Raw genomic sequence first — 17,619 nt, 5'->3', positions numbered from 1 at the left:
TTTAATGGTACGTTTTGTCTAAAACTTTTCTAGAGCTTTTTAAAGTCTGTAACTTTGTCATTTCTGGGTCTGTTGTTTTCTTCACGTTTCTGAATGAAGGGCAGAGTTAACTCTTTCATTACGTAACATCGTGAACTGATATCGGTGGTTTTGGACTGAAACCGATATTACTCAATGACCTGAATATCGGCCGATACCGATACTGGGCTGATATATCGGTGCACCCCTAACTTTATTTGTAAGTATTTTCTTTCTAGCCTTCATTCACCATATAGAAATATGTATCTGGTTAAAATGCATTTCCACTTGTCAACTCATTGAAAAAATGTATTGTTGGCTAATCGACTTAATAATAATAATAATAGTTAGTTGCAGCCTTTTTGTACACTTAAAGCTTAAAGCAGCATCAAATGAGAATGACAGAATAGCTGTCTAATTTGGAAAATTACATTATAATAATAGCCAGGTGCGTTCAAGATGGGCTGGGTAATTCACTTTAATGGGACAAGAGTTGAGGTGAAGGCTGAAGAACGTTGTCAGAGCAGTCTCTGCCCAACGGCCTCATCCATCATGTGTCGTTCTGCTGCTGTGCCCGCTCTCCCCAAAGAGCTTATGTCAACGCCCTTTCACACTTTCGCTTAACTAAACACCTGTCCCCTTAGCAACAAAAATACACACAATACACGAAGACCAGTGGCCTGTTTAGGTTAGAATGCAATAGAATGCAATACAATGCAATACAATACAATACAATACAATACACAGCAGCAATAAGCACTAGTCGAGTAAAGAAATTCGAGAAAAGACTGAAATAAATGATGATCATGAGTTAGTTGACAAAACAGGCACTGTGCGACTAAAAGAGGACAGGAGTGGAAAGCTCTCCAAACAATTAAATTAATCAAATATCTCTATTTGATCAGAGCAATTATTTGACCCAAACCACAATCACAAGAACACAAGCTCTTGCAAACTATATATACAAATAAGTTCAAGTAAAGTAAGTATTTAAATGTTAAAAAGACAGAATTAACTCACAATTCACTCCCAAACCATTACAGCCCCAGTAAAAGTAGTCGACTAGTAAAAATGTGGTTGAATAGAGAAAAGAGGTTGAAATGTTTTCGGGTGATGATAATCAAAGAATGATAAATTAGTATAATATTATACTAGAGGGTGTGAATCTTCCACTTTTTGGCAATTCGATTACCGTAGATTAAAATTTTTGGCGTCTTAATTCGAGACCTAATCATTTCATATATTAACATGCAGTTTAAGAAATATTTTTGGCAAAATAAATATTTTCTAATGAATTTAAAAGTCTATTAATGAAGAATGGAGCTATAGTTGGCGCATTAGGATCTCTCCAGCGGTTTGCAGTTTAGAACCTGCCACAGTGAAATTAAACTTTCTGGGTCAGACCTGACCCCTCAATCACTACTATGGACCATATTTTTGGTGGAAATATCTCATGTTACAACGTAACACTTATTGACAGGTGCGGCCCGTATAATTTCTTGTTTCTGTTTAAAAATTCGTTGGAGTGGCTTCTATTCAGGATACCCCGAAAAGTAACGTAGTGCCAACACCCTGGCCATCTCCCTTCTGTGAGTGAGTCTGTGTGTGAGTGTGTGTGTGTGTCAGTGCGCTCAGCAACAGCGCCCCTACAGTACGTGGAGCAGTGGAGAGAGAAAAACTAGTTTTAACAGTTTCTGATTATGTGAAACACATGTTTAAAAGCGGCTTTACCATGGCTGACAGTGAATACAGCGGAAATAATGCCTTTTATTTTTATTTTATTATATTTATTTTTTTAAATCGATATTGGAAAATTGTGATATTTTTATTTTTTTTCCTCCCAAACACCCCAATTTGATACATGGATGCTGGTCAGAGTTGCCAGGGCAAGATGAGTGAGATTTATAGAGAAAAATGTGTTAATGTGAGAGACACAAAGGGAAATATGGAGGTAAATAATAAAATGTTCGACCATAAATAGGAACAGCCAAATGTTCAAGAGTAAATACTATATCCAGGCATATATTTCCCTACAGGGAGCTTATGTGAACAAATCTATCCACAGTATGAATACATTTATACACTGTGTTATTGCTCGGTTTAGTCTCCAATGGAACATAACACAGACGCTCAAATACCTTGTCCACATGAGTCCTGCACTGACAGAGGCTCCAGTGACTCCCGCCAGAGCCGCCAGCATGAGCCTGCGTCGTCCCACCCATCGCCCTGTACCGCTGTGATAACGCCGGGACAGCTGCGCCAGGCCACACGAGACCGCTGACAACGCCCGCAAGCGGTACATCCTGCAAGACAAAGAGACGAAAATATATAACCAAAATTCACAAAGCAGAACAAAAGGACGGAAAGGATGGGACGGTAACTATTAAAACGGACTTCAGAAGAGTGTAATAATGGAATAATCCTATATGTATGCTTTGTGTGTGTAGAGAGCACTGATAAAACTGAAAGTAAAATACAATAAATATAAAATATACTCAAAATGGAAAGGCATTTATTTATTTTTGTCGTTTCCTGGGATTAACTGCAAGTGAATTGACGTCATATTTGAATGATCACAATTCGCAAATCCCAAAGGCTGCAATTATTCGGTAGCGGTTTTCCTCTGCAAACAACTTTCACCATGGGGTCCGATTATGTTGGAAAAAAACAAAACGCAGTTCAATCCCTGCAGTTCAGCAGTGAATATGACACCAGTTCATATTCAACTTAATCGTCTCTTGAATGTTTTTGCCTCAAAATTTGCAATCTGTAATTAATCTTTTTTTTTTAAACTCCAAAATTTAAACACTATACAAGAGGTGGAGGGCATGTCAAAAAATATATACTATCTCCACTGTTGTAGAATGAGGGATTACACCGACATATCTCCACTGTTATTTGAGAGAGATAAAAAATCCCGGAAAAAAAATATAAAGAAATGTCTTGTGTAATCTACCAAACCAGGGTATAAAGTGCAATTTTGTGGTAAATGTATGGTTCATTCAGGTTTTATGTGATACTTGAACCTCTGCCAAGACATTCACAGGCTCATTTTAGATCATTCTTGATGCCTTGTTAAAAAGAGATTTTCCCTGTATAATTGTTCAGCTTTAGTTCTACAGAGACAACTTGAATCAACACATGAGCAAATAAGAATGTTGTGATATTTGAAAATGCAGCTCTTCTACAGCCAAGGCCATTTGGAAAAAAACATAACGGTAATTAAAATTAAATTAAATCACATTAAAAAGTACAAAAATGGCCAGAAACACACATTTACCTCAATGAATAAACAACAGAGGGATCAGAGCTGGAAACAGAAACACTGCAGCTGAGCCCAGACTTTTGCCGACACATTTGAGTTGGCCGGTCACTGGGAGTGATTAAAAATGAAGCAATAGTTTGTACTCTACTAAGATGCTTCTAGTTCAATTTGGGTTTTGCATTTGGAAAGCTGAAAATTAAATATAATAATTTTGTGAGAGTTTGGGCTTCCATCTGTTAAAGATTGTACTTTTGTGCAGCAATTTAGTAAGGATGATTATTATAGAGTTAGGGATGTCACGATTTAAAATTTTAGTGTCACGATTATTGTGAGAATAAACATTGCAATTTACACATTACTATTCCTCAATATGTGAACCGTTTTGTGAGATCACATTACACTAGGGATGCAGACCTAAACCCACGTTCAGGTCCTGATTCGAATCCAGAGGTTTAGGTTCAGGTCCGGACCTAATGAGTCCGGACCTGAACCATGCCATATTTGCATAATGTTACAACAACATAACACAAGCAACTTGGCTCAATTAAGTTGAAGACACTTGAACAAGGACGACTATCAAACACAAGGCTTAACTGTAGAATGAAATAAACTCAACTTGTCTGCGTTATTCATTGTTTTTTAACAGAAGTTACAACTTACAAATCACAAGCTACTAGCTACGAGCTAGCTGCTAAACTATAGCAGTTAACACATATGCATGTGTTTTACTTGAGGAGTTAAGTATTGGTATTGGGGCAGCAGTTTCAGCTGATACTATATTTGTCAAGTGTATTACTGGTTTGACTGGGCTGGCCCCCACACTTGAGGTTTAATGCCTTTAGATACATTTCCACTCTTTAATTTTGCAGATCCATTGGCATCAAAGTCATGTAAAAACCTTCAAAAACTAGCATGACAGTCAACTAGAACCACTATAAATCAAATTGGTGCGCCATTGTCAGCGATGTCAGTGTTTACGTCTTTTCCAGCGTGAATTTTGCAATCTATGGAAGGTTTAGTATGTTCTAGATTCTAGAACGTAAAGGATATAGTATGTGAGTGCTAGATTTTATTATGAGTCCAGAACCGAATCACTGGGGTTTCGTTTTTTTTGGACCTGAACCGAAACGTTTTTACAAGTCCGGATCCGGTCCTGCAGAACGGTACACATCCCTAAATTACACACACATTATAATTTGATACAAACAGCAAGATAAAAAGCACATTACATTTAGATTTACGTTTTTGAGTAAAGGATGGGCAGAAAGTACTTACTTTTAACTAACTTTTCTATAAATTGACTTAACTTTTTTCACAATTAAATTTTTTTAGTTACGATTTTTTTGTGGTTAACCTAAATAATCTTGACATCCCTACGTAGCATTAAAGGCAAATCTCAATATTGAAGTATACATAAATAGGACAAAATGGGACTTTTCCTGAAGATTGTTGGAATGATCTATTTCAGAACAAGTACATCACCCACAGAACTGTTCATTTGACTTATCCTTTTGTGTTACAGCCGCACACTTTTTTCATTGTGGTATTGGAATCAGTATCAAAAATCGACTTTAAAAATGTTTGTATAGTGAAAAAAATACTGGCAAATACAGCCAAATGTATAACAGGTCAGATGGCTCAAGTTCAAATCATTCAAAAAGAAGACAAATTCAAATCTGGTTTTCACAATCACAGAGTAACACAATGAAACGAGCTGAAACAAGGGCCACCCGCAACAGGACGACCAAACGTTACTTCATTTTCACTTGGCCCTGTTCATAATGTGCTGCATGCAATCAAATGATAAAAATTGCAATGGACGATAATTAATCATAATAACAATAGAGGAAAAGCTGGAGTCTTTAACACTGTGGAACATTTTACACCGTTCTTATTGAGTACATTTACATAGTCCGCCAACAATTAGATAACTATATTAATCTGAGGACACAATCTCATTTTTGGCGTCAGTTTATCAATGGACATTTAGAGTAACTGTGTGTTTAGAAGACAACGTACAATTTTAAAACTCTTTTGATCCTTGACATTTTCTCTTTTATTGCATTATTATTATTGCCATTTTTCCATATTTCTTCTTGTCAACCGCTGCACAGACGTGAACAATCAGAAAGAAATCAGATTACCGTCACTCTCGACATCAGATGTAACCGTTTTCATGACATTTCAATAGTCTAATAACTCCAGAAATCGATTAATGATCTGTTTTGATGCGCTTGTACACACTGTCAATCTGCGTACAATCAAATTATGAAAATAACCACATTTTGCATTCATTGTCAGCTTTCACCTTCAAGATTGCAGTGGAGGAAAAGCTTGTCTTTAAAAACCTGGAATATTTTGTATTTGTCTCATTGATTTACATAATTATTACACTGTTGTCCAGCCAATAATAAAACTTTTGATGGAAGACATAAGCTGAAAAACGGCTACTGTACATATGCATTGCACACCGGTTCCAGTGACATTCATCTTTAATAATCACATTATGTAAACCCACTGGTAAAGAACACGCCTGATCACGCTCATGTTATGTCATATTATCATATTCAGTAGCTCTTTAGTTCAGCTCTTGCCAGATATTTTGTAGATGACAGCTAATGCTAACTCAAGCTAGCTCCTCTCAGAGGAGCCATGACTTACGCTGGATGAACGCGGCTGTTGAATTTATGCGACGCACAATTTCATGTCAAAGCCATCGTGGCACGCATACGACATCGTTACTTACCTAAAAGACTTCCGAAACCCTTGTTAGTGGTAAACTGCGCTGTCCTGGCCGCACAGAGGGGTGGATCCGCGGTGTTTGCAGGGCAGATGGGCTGTAAACAGTTCCGTGTTGCTCTGAGCTGCTGCGGGTGGGCGGGGCCATGCTCTTACTCCGCCCCCCGAGCGCTGCGTTCCTCAATCTAAATAAAACACGACTTTTACTTGGAATGAAGCCTAAAGAATAAAACTGTACGGTGGAAGCACCGAACGTCAAAGAAGGAGAGGAAGATGAAGAAGTCTCCCTGGAATAAAGCCGGTCGGTCTCTGAAACAACAACAACTATTCTAGTCACAAAGACATATCATGACCTCATGGGCTTTGTAACACCAAATCACGTCGGAACTTATAGCGATACGGTTGGCGTTGGAATGGGCGGAATCTGCTTTGCAGTGTTGCGGCATTGTGGTGGCCTCTGACAGCCTTTCTGCATTGCAAAGCATTAAATCTGGGAAATCGGATTGCAGACAGGATGTGTTGAATGGCATCTTCTGTCTGATGCTCTCCCTGTCCAGGAAGGATGTGAGGGTTTCCTTCATTTGGGTCCCTGCGCATGTGGGGGTGGATGGTAACGAAATGGCTGATGCACTGGCTAAACGTTCCCTTCGGCGGCCATCAATTGATGTGGCGGTTGAGTTGGGCAAGTCTGAAATCAAGCCCGTTATCAAGAGTCATGTGGTCGGCCTTTGGCAGGAATTTTGGAGCCACTGTGTTACTGGACGGCATCTCTATCACATACAGGGTAGTGTGGGTCCTTGCGGGTCTATGGGCAGGAACGCGTGGGAGGAAAGGGCCTTCGCCCGCATGAGGATTGGCCATACTGGACTCAATTGGTCACTGAGTAGGATAGGCAAACATCCGACCGGTCTGTGTGGTCACTGTCGGGTGCCAGAGACTGTCGAGCATGTGCTGATTTGCTGTGAGGCTTATGATAGGGAAAGGGCCGGGTTGGCCTTGTGGTTTCGGAATAATGGGCGGGAGTTCAATCTGCGGAACGTTCTGGCGATCCAGTCACAGGGTTTGTGTCAGGCTGTGGTTGCTTACTTATGTAGCACAGGGCTGGGTAAACGTTTATAGAGGTGGGGGGTGTTGGAGACTGAGCCGAGGATGAGGAGCAAGAGGATGTTCTAACGCGCTTGGACTTCATGGGCCTAGAAACGCCAAAGTGATGGAAGAAGGACTTCTAAAGGATAAAAACGACAAAGACGTCCCATGACCTCATGGGCTTTGTAAAACAACAAAGACGTCCCATGATCTCATGGGCTTTGTACTTCCAAAGCACCGAACGTCAAAGAGGGCGAGGAAGGTGAAGAAGAGTCTCCCTGGAATAAAGCCGGTTGGTCTCTGACACAACAACTATTCTAGTCACAAAAACACATCATGACCTCATGGGCTTTGTAACGCCAAAGCAATGGGAGGAGTACTTTTACGGACTACGACAGAGTCTGAGGACTACGAAACGTCTGGGGAGTAGAGTCTGGCGGTGGTGCAGCACTCGGATGCCAACCGCCATAAAACAACAACAACAACTTTTAGGACTACGACAAAGTCTAAGGAATAAAGTCTGGCGGTAATGCAACACTCGGATGTCAACCGCCATAAAACAACAACAACAACAACAACTACGAAAAGTCTGAGGAATAGAGTCTGGCGGTAATGCAACAATTGGATGCCAACCGCCATAAAACAACAACAACAACAACAACAACAACTTGTAGTAGCCAAATAGTCAAACTCAAATGGATATAGGAAATAATTGTATGTTCAGTTGAGCCCATATTTTCACATGTTTTCAGTTCAGTTGTGTGCGCACATACAAAATGACACAATGTAATGTTGGAGCATTGATTGTTTACTGCTGCCACATGCTATGCCTTCAGCCTCCCCGTGATAAACCCAAACTGCAACTGGTTGACAAGTCAAAAGGATCCAAATCAACTTGTAGCCTTGATTAAAGGAGCACTATATAACTTCTCTGGAGGAGGGTTAGCCTCATACTTGCCTGAAATGTATAGAATTAGGCCTTATCTTGCATCTATTAAATTACAGATGTTATATTGCTAAACCAAAAACCTTTAAAAAAACATGTATTCTCCACAGATCTTACCTGTAATTTGGCCAGGTGCCTGTTGTTTCCACAGAGATTTTGGGGGTCCATAATACAAAAAATTCCACAATGCAATAACATCATGGAGACAGGGTCTGAAGCTTTCACCTCAAAGGTTTCATTGTGCATTGTACTACTGTCTACCCTAGACCTATTTTATTGTCGGGCACAAACATTGTCTGAATTCCATGCTCTGGCAGGATGATTAATGTGGCTCTGGAAGGATAGGTGAAAAACTTAGCCTGGTAGACTACACTCTGTTGTAGCCTAAATAAACTTGAGATGGTTGAGCCTTTTGTACTGGCTAAATAAAACCAGTGATTCAGTGAATCAATAAGGTCATAAGTGGCATCCGCAGGCTGTGGCATACAATTACCGAAATTAACTGAGAGGCACCTTGAAGGAAATGAAGAATGTGATTGTGTTTGCAATACATGCTTTTCTTGCCTATACAAGCTATACATATTTTAAATACTATTATATTTATTAAACGAGTTGCTATTTAAACACTACAGACAGGCCCACTTCAAAGAAACCACAGTGTGATAGCGCTTTGGGGATGATTTCTGTAAAACAGTGTAGTTAATATTAGATTATAGTGGTAGGGGAATACATTTGGATTATTTCAAATCAATAGTATATACTTACAAATTTGACTTTGGAATGGACTTATGCGTACCAGTAAATTGTTCTCAATGCCATGGTCCGACACTTACATTAACATTTTATTAATACCAGATGAATTAAACTGCAGCAATATTTTCTGCCAGAGTGAAAATTTAATTTCTAAATTGGAAAGCTCAGGGTGATCGCACGCTGAACGTAATCAAACTGAATAATTGGACAACAAAACACAATTATAGTGTTCATGGTTTTATAATTGGCTCGAGCCATGGAATGGAATTCATTCCATGGAATGCAAGGAGTCATTGTTGGTTTCTTATTATTATTATTCATGGTTTTCTGCCACAACTCGGGCATTTTTGACTATTTAAAACACCCCTGGCAGCATCGCTGTATGATAAACAGGAAGTCAGCCATGTTGAATCGAAGTGGCGCCGCCACGTTTGACTTTTTATTTTCAAAATCTTACTTGTCCTAGTAACACGCCCTCAAAAGAGGCTTAATTTCCTGTTTTTTCAAGGACAAATCACGCCCAATGGAATTGATCTACGGAGCTCATATTTCACTCACTAATGAGTTTTTATGGTCTTATTGGAAATGCTTAATACCCATGTAACAAATTTACTCTATAACGGCCCCTACCCATTGTGTGAAAAACTCAACATTGTCTGATTTGTTTCAGACTCATGGATTATATTCTCCTCAAGACGCCATGAAAAAAAGTGCATCACAGATATTGTATATTTTTCACTATTGGCCAGCAGAGGCACAATTAATGCCTTCACTTCCTCTTCCTCTTTTATTTTGATGGGACATTTCCTCTCGTGCCACGGTCTTTGCATTAGCATTAGCGGCGGGTCTCTGTTGCTAGGTGACGGAGGTACAGGGAGTCTAAAGTCTAAAGTATTTAGACTTTATTCTTTAGACTTTATTCTTTAGACTTTATTCTTTAGGCTTTATTCTTCAGACTTTATTCTTTCTGCCGCAACTCGGCCAAAGAATAAAGCTGTGCGGTGGAAGCGCCGAGCGTCGGGGAGGGGGGGAGGATGAAGAGGAGTCTCCCTGGAATAAAGCCGGTTGTTGTTGTTGTTGTTGTTGTTGTTTTATGGCGGTTGGCATCCGAGTGTTGCATTACCGCCAGACTTTATTCCTCAGACGTTTCGTAGTCCTCAGACTCTGTCGTAGTCCGTAAAAGTACTCCTCCCATTGCTTTGGCGTTACAAAGCCCATGAGGTCATGATGTGTTTTTGTGACTAGAATAGTTGTTGTGTCAGAGACCAACCGGCTTTATTCCAGGGAGACTCTTCTTCACCTTCCTCGCCCTCTTTGACGTTCTTCCATCACTTTGGCGTTTCTAGGCCCACGAAGTCCAAGTGCGTTAGAACATCCTCTTGCTCCTCATCCTCGGCTCAGTCTCCAACACCCCCCACCTCTATAAACGTTTACCCAGCCCTGTGCTACATAAGTAAGCAACCACAGCCTGACACAAACCCTGTGACTGGATCGCCAGAACGTTCCGCAGATTGAACTCCCGCCCATTATTCCGAAACCACAAGGCCAACCCGGCCCTTTCCCTATCATAAGCCTCACAGCAAATCAGCACATGCTCGACAGTCTCTGGCACCCGACAGTGACCACACAGACCGGTCGGATGTTTGCCTATCCTACTCAGTGACCAATTGAGTCCAGTATGGCCAATCCTCATGCGGGCGAAGGCCCTTTCCTCCCACGCGTTCCTGCCCATAGACCCGCAAGGACCCACACTACCCTGTATGTGATAGAGATGCTGTCCAGTAACACAGTGGCTCCAAAATTCCTGCCAAAGGCCGACCACATGACTCTTGATAACGGGCTTGATTTCAGACTTGCCCAACTCAACCGCCACATCAATTGATGGCCGCCGAAGGGAATGTTTAGCCAGTGCATCAGCCATTTCGTTACCATCCACCCCCACATGCGCAGGGACCCAAATGAAGGAAACCCTCACATCCTTCCTGGACAGGGAGAGCATCAGACAGAAGATGCCATTCAACACATCCTGTCTGCAATCCGATTTCCCAGATTTAATGCTTTGCAATGCAGAAAGGCTGTCAGAGGCCACCACAATGCCGCAACACTGCAAAGCAGATTCCGCCCATTCCAACGCCAACCGTATCGCTATAAGTTCCGACGTGAAAACAGAAAGGCGATCTGTCAACCTCTTCTTGACCGCTAGCCCCAGGTCAGGCACAAAATAAGCGGCGCCAGTACGCCCACTCTCAGGATCCCTAGACCCGTCGGTATAAATAAACACATCACCTGAGTGCTTATCGATGATCGCTTGAACGGCAAACTGCGGTGCCCTCCCAGCGACTCCTCTAAGCTTGCCATGCAAGCTAACATCAACGTCTCTGAAACAACAACAACTATTCTAGTCACAAAGACATATCATGACCTCATGGGCTTTGTAACACCAAAGAAATGGAAGGAGTTCTTTTATGGACTACGACAGTCTGAGGACTACGAAAAGTCTGAGGAATAAAGTCTGGCGGTAATGCAACAATTGGATGCCAACCGCCATAAAACAACAACAACAACAACAACAACAACAACATTTTTGACCCCCTGAACATCAATGAAAAGTCGCGGGTCACCGAGGCTCTCTCTCCTTTTCTCCGTGCTCAGGTCTGCATTCAGCATGATTTGTCAGGACAAACTACTATTTGAATCGCAAACTACACAATCTTCAACGGTGAATTACTGAGCGTCGTTTGGTATGCCGCAAAACACAGCAGAAAACATGGACAGGCGGGAAGGTGGTCGCGCGGGAAGGTGGTCGCACGGGTGGCGAGAGCCATCATCGCCGCTAGCATGGCTTTAATTGTTTTTACATCTACACAACTCTATAGGCCCCATCTATTTTTCCATCCTCGCCTTATGTACTTCAATTGCAATTTTACAAATCAAAAACATTTCAAAATTTGAGTGTGAACATTAAGCTTTCCAACAATATATAGCATGTCTCTGTAACTCGTTCACCATTGGAGTTAATGGGAACAAAAGCCCAAGCCGTCCCTGATCAGGGACAGTGGGCCTTAATAGGGTACGTAAGTTTGTTTCAGTGACCACACAATTGGGTCACAGCAAAGGGAAGCACAACATTTTTGGATACCTTTATGATTGGAGACCTGGGTGAGATACAAGCACAGGCAGTGTTCATCAACATTCTGTTGTAATCAAGGCTTTTAAGATGGCAACAGTTCATTTTTAATTCTATCTGACCCACATTTATTTATTTATTATCAACATTGATTTAAAAAAATCTCTTAAATTTGCTAATTGCGGTAATTGAGGTGGAAAAATAAACACATATTAAACACATTTAGGTGCAATTGAGAATTTTAGTTTTAGTTTGTGATTTCAAAGACCAGACGGAGATTTCAAAAACTTTTTTTCACAGCATGATTTGAAAAATTGCAAAAATTACAATGACAGATAGCTCAGGAATGTTTTTGAGGATGAATTTGAGCAAAAACCCACAGCAAGAGTTTAGTAGTTGAATTATGTCCACAACCTCTGCATTTAATATTTGCAAGATATGGTGAGTTATTAGAATGAAACTTGCTGTGCCGTGTATGCCAATTATTTTTAGTGTCAATTTGTGTGAATGCCTGTTTCCTCTTGTGGCTGTGATGATAAAACAGCTCTTACACGTTGATTTAGGCCATGCCGCTTTTGTGGTGGGGAGAATGTGGCACAGTAGATAAGGCAGGTCCAACTGTTGTGGCTGCATGACGACTGTGTTGCTAGAACAGGCTATGTAATATAGTGAAGTGTCATTTTACTTTAAATAAAGAAAGCCTCTTGTGTGTGCTTGTGTGTTATCCACTGATTTGCTTTGTAAAATTACTGCGACTATGAAACTTGAGCCCCAAGATGTGTCATTATGAAGGTAAAGCGCAGTTCCATATGAGGACAAAAGACACATGTAGCATGGTCACAAAAGTACATACAGTAGAAGACAAAAGTAGGACATGCCTTCATATGCTAACATAATGCTGAGGCTTAATGGGCTGTTTTGCTTGAATAACACACCCATTTTGTACATAACTTTTATAGTCTTGCCGTATGACTTTTGACTCGTGTATGGACAGGCATGGCATGCAAACACACCTTTTATTTGAGCAATGTTCAAATCATCCATCTGTGAACTCAAGATACACAGTGTTCTGGGAGTATTTGAAAGCTGACTATTTCTCTATTTCTCTGAGTAAACTGTACAAAATTGCTCTTCATCATTTAAGATTAGATCTGAATGATACAATTGCTTGAATTATTTCTTCCAAACAGATGTTGAAAATATTGTTCTCATGCATAATTTATGGATGACTTCACAGATAGCATACACCAGTGTATGCACACAATGGGGGTCATGGAAGGTTCAGTGTCATGCCCAATGACACAGCAGCAGTATTCACCTGAGGCAGCTGCGATCGCACCGCCAACCTCTCAAGAATGTTCATATTCAAATACAAATGGAACATGCCATTTTAATCCAACTGTAAAATGCCATTGTTTTAATATTAATTAACTTTCTTTATTAGGCATAAAGCACACTACATTTGCAAACTGTAGACTACAGCAAAAAATGCTCAGTGAAGGTATATGCAAGACAATCCTCAGTGGTATTTGGATCAATGCAGCCAATGGGGCCTTGGTTAGGTCCTTGTCCGTGGATGACAATTTGCATTTAAATTGCATCTCCCACTCTCAGTGATGACCAGCACCTGAGCAAGAACTGGAATGACTTTTTGAGCAATACCACAAATAAGATTACGCAGGCAAACATACAATTATAAACATGTTCCTGTGTAATGTGTGTAAGGTTAAGACCAAGTGGCTATAAGATACCTAACTGCAAGTAATGTTACAAAATGCATTTAGCATTAAAATCATTACAATCAATAACTGAGTAGCGGCTCGTTGTTCTCCTGGTTCAAGTGTCCAAAGCATGTGTGGTTGACAGTTTTACACGGCTGTGGCTTGGTCAAAGTTTAAGCAGAACAGGTTACATTCCTCTAAAGGGTGTCTCTCTAACATTCATTGACCTAAACAGCTCATTACATCCACTTTTCTGCATATTAACACTGGTTCAATAAACAGGGTCTTCAAAAAAGCAAATGGCTATAAGCTAAATCTAGAATACTGTCTTATAATCACTGAATAGTTCAAGTATACCTGATTCTTCATGGTAACGGTTTTGGGGACACGGCCACAAGAGTGAATGAAGGACAAGCTAATATTAGACACAGTTACAGGAAGTGTGCCAAGAACAATATAAAGTTTTCTGGAGAATGCTTTGTGACAATTTGAAGAGGCTATTTATTGAAGAGAACGCCCATCTGATGTATGTTCTATCTGGATATTGTCTTTCATTTTCATTCATCAAACATAAAGCATCAATCCAAGTCTGCATTGATTCCACACTCCACCTTCACCACCACCTCACACATGCATTGTCCAGGTCCTTATGTAAAATCGAATCATCCTTGGCCTAATTAAATGCATTGCACTAATACAATAAATGCAAAAACAGTCCAATATGTTGTTTGAATGAGCCCGCACATCCACGCTCGTGCTGGCGGTGTGTTTGCACGGTGTTCGCACGGTGTTCGCAGGGTGTTTGCACGGTGCTGCAGCCGCACTGGGCATGTGTGCAGCCGTAGTCCGGCCCCGCACCCCGCCCACCTCCCTCCCTCTTCCCCTCGGTGCGTCTCGGTCCGCCCGCAGCAGTCTCCTTCCCGGCGAGGTTCACTCCAGAGATGGCTGCGAAAGTGTGTAGATCAGTCCTCCTGTTGTCCCGGAGCAGCGGAGCGGTGGCCGGCAGCCTCCCCGCACTTGTTGTCTCGTCACAGCGGCACCATCAGCACATAAGACCGGTAAGTCCCAGGACGCGCGGCTGTGTGCGCGGGGGAGCGGGACCAGCAGAAGAAGAGCCGCTGCCGCTGCCGTGGTGGCGGCTGGGCTGCTAAGGAAGTAATGCTAACTAGCCCTCAAGATTTTCCACTCGTGTCTTTTTATTCACACATACCGGGGATATGATGCCTAAAACGAGCCGTAATGTCCGTCCCAACCTGGCCTCTGCTTGTTTCAGTCACAATGGGACGCCTAGCTTTGGCAATGGCACTGCAGTTTTTGGAGCGCTTTGCTGAAGCCCATCAACACCCTCTGGTGCTTCTCCTGCGTTTTACTGTAACCGGCCTTGGCACGGTGTCTCTGTCAGTTGGGCTGTCGTCGAGTGTCCAGCCTCTCCCGCCTTGTCCTTCAACTTTGCGGTGAGCGCAGCCCGAGCCTCGTCTCTGGAGGTGTGGGATCATCTCCGCGGGTTGTGTGTGGTATCTGCAGCAGATGTTGGGCTGGTTAAATGGCTCCAGTTGGATGGGTCAGGTTCTAGTGCTTGAGGGCTCGAACCTGCAGCCTGGGCATGTCTGCGGGGATCGAGGGATCGTGCTATGGCCGATGCTCTTGTCTCTGGTGAGGAGTGAGCAGCAGCCTCTGATGCAGCAAACTCAGAATAATGAATGTGTGCCTATAGCTGAAGGAAACTACAGTGTGCGTGTGTGGGTTAGTGATCCAGGCACATGCACAAGAGTTCACAGGAACATGGAGTGATGTCAGACTCCAGCCTATACTGTCCCCTCCCTGCGGGTGTTTCCCGTTCAGCTGGGAGAGCCTGGGTTTTCCTGGGAGCTGATGCAGGACCTTTGAATCCACTGTAGTGTTACATGCAGACTCACAGAGCGGTGCGCTTACTACAGCAGAAATGTGATTGTGATTAACACTCTGTTACTACAGCGGTGTGTGTGAGATATTTGCACACCTTGTTCCTGTATGCACGCCCCACACCCTGTCTGAGGAGGATGCAGTTCACTTTGAAACAATGAGGAAGTGATTGCGGTTCCAGCTCTGGGCTCTCTAGGTTACTACAACCACAAGTTCACATTCTGCTGTATAGCACGAACAGTTATTATGACCCTGTTTTATAACTATTGTTCTGATCAGTTTCTTTGATTTAAAAAAGTGGTCACACCCCACACTGGCAGAGGCAGTAGATCCATATATACTGTATGTACTGTATATACAGTGTTCATGTACAGCAGTTCACCTCATATAGAACAGTCCATGGTGAAGTATAGGGCTGTTACAGAGACACGCTTGGTCGACGCTGACTCACTGACCTCCACTGTGAACCATTACATTACTGCACAGTTAACCAGTGGGAAGGAAATATTATTCCCTTTCAAAATAAGTGGAGGTCTATTTCGCACTGTTGATTGGCTTGTCAGTTTTTCCTGGCTGAGCCGAGTTGGCCCTAATATGTTTTTTATTTTATTTCAGTCATTTTATTTCCGTTTACAGTGTGTCTGTCCCTAATCAATGAAGTGAATCTACAGCAGCCCCAAACCTGCTCCTGTCAGTGTGTGACAGCTAGCCCTCTGTCCTCATCTGGACTACTTCAGTGCATTGTGGACTCTCCATTTGTGTAATAAAGAGCTCTACAGCTCATCTACAGAGAACAGTCTGAATGTCATGTAATGAATGAGAATTATCTCTTTATTACACATGTTGTCATTCTATTTTGGCTATAGCCTAATTGAGCAGCTTTGTACTGTTGTATTGTACTTTTTCTTCAGTAATTTAGATAGTAGTACATAGTACATAGTAGTAATAAGTAGTTTAACGTCCAAATAAGAGTGTAGCAGGTGGCTTGAGTCACAATCCACATAAATCCACTTAAAATCTCAATGGACAACTGCCTGTCACTCTAACGCAATAAGCAGTCAAAGCTGAAATGAGTTAGTGCTCCCAAGGGATCCCAAATTGGGCCTCCGCCCCTAATTTTGTATCACTGCTCTCTGTTTAACCATTTATATGGCCACATTATAAATCTCAAAGGTATTATTGTGATAAAGGCAACATTGACATAAATTAATATCTTGATTTGTCTTTGCATTATTTTGATACTGATATTAAGATAATTGTATGGCAATCGTTCAGAATAGTGCTAAAGTGGGCTTGTACATTATTTTAAACCTTTATTTAATCAGGAAAACCCCATTGAGATTCAGAGATTTCCTTTACAATGAAGTCCTGGCCAAATTGTGGAGCCTTTAAGAAATCCACTCTATTAGTATTTTTCTTTTAATATAGACTTGATTGGCAACATTTGCGATTTTATATTATTTTGATATAATTCCCACTTCTAGTTGAGATTTTAAACATGTGCAATTCCATTTTGCAAGCACCTGAAATGCTTCTCAATAATGCTCTGGTCATCTTTGTTATGTCCAAATGATTTGTGGTGTATAAGAGCTAATTCTTATCACTGTCTCCAATCGTAAACATGTCTCAGACTCCGGTTTTTAAATCCTGATCTTGCTGCAGTGTGGTGTTGAGGCCAAAGGTTTGCAGCTCAGCTCTTAAATTTAATCCAATCATTGTAGGCGTAAACTCATTTATTCTGTCCGACTCGCCACTGAAGTTATCCGGATTAGTGTGAAGAAAGTGACGGTGGGCCTGCTGTGGTCCTTGCCTGCTTTTGAAATGGTGAAATGGCTGAATGATTGATCACCTGGCCTGTCCTTGATGCAGTTTTACTTATGTTATGTCATTTTATACTCCATCTTTATTTATGATCTCCCGTTTACCTGTGGAAAAGTGAAGAGTGAAACCGTTTGACCTTATAGTAATAATGATAATGAAATGCCACGATGGCTGTCATGTATGGAGATTATGCAAATTCAGCGTACTTATGTATTCAAATTGAGGTGATGGACAGGTTATC

The 17,619-nt window shown here is 41.5% G+C and overlaps 2 protein-coding genes across 3 annotated transcripts in view; one reads left to right on the top strand and one right to left on the bottom strand.

Moving 5' to 3' along the window:
* Positions 1 to 6,161, bottom strand: part of micu1 (mitochondrial calcium uptake 1) — a 41,801-nt gene extending 35,640 nt beyond the window's left edge. The window contains exons 1-2 of the mRNA XM_072437428.1: positions 6,030 to 6,161; positions 2,157 to 2,321 (exon numbers count right to left, since the gene is read on the bottom strand). Coding sequence (XP_072293529.1) covers positions 2,157 to 2,320 — 164 coding nt within the window. The 5' untranslated portion in view covers position 2,321; positions 6,030 to 6,161. The remainder of the gene's footprint in view (positions 1 to 2,156; positions 2,322 to 6,029) is intronic.
* An 8,376-nt stretch (positions 6,162 to 14,537) lies between these two features.
* The window catches only part of mcu (mitochondrial calcium uniporter), a 76,372-nt gene continuing 73,290 nt past the window's right edge, over positions 14,538 to 17,619 (top strand). The window contains exon 1 of one of the 2 annotated variants that reach the window (XM_072436216.1): positions 14,538 to 14,713. In XM_072436216.1, the coding sequence (XP_072292317.1) occupies positions 14,597 to 14,713 (117 nt within the window). In that variant the 5' untranslated portion in view covers positions 14,538 to 14,596. The remainder of the gene's footprint in view (positions 14,714 to 17,619) is intronic. The other variant, XM_072436215.1, reaches the window with a different exon arrangement.

This window comes from Eucyclogobius newberryi, unplaced genomic scaffold, assembly GCF_026437365.1.
Source record: "Eucyclogobius newberryi isolate DKJ021-1_F unplaced genomic scaffold, fEucNew1.0.hap1 SCAF_8, whole genome shotgun sequence".
Classification (NCBI taxonomy): domain Eukaryota; kingdom Metazoa; phylum Chordata; class Actinopteri; order Gobiiformes; family Gobiidae; genus Eucyclogobius; species Eucyclogobius newberryi.
The sequence above is the reverse complement of the archived record's forward strand: the minus strand, read 5'-3'. Positions and strand labels throughout refer to the sequence as shown.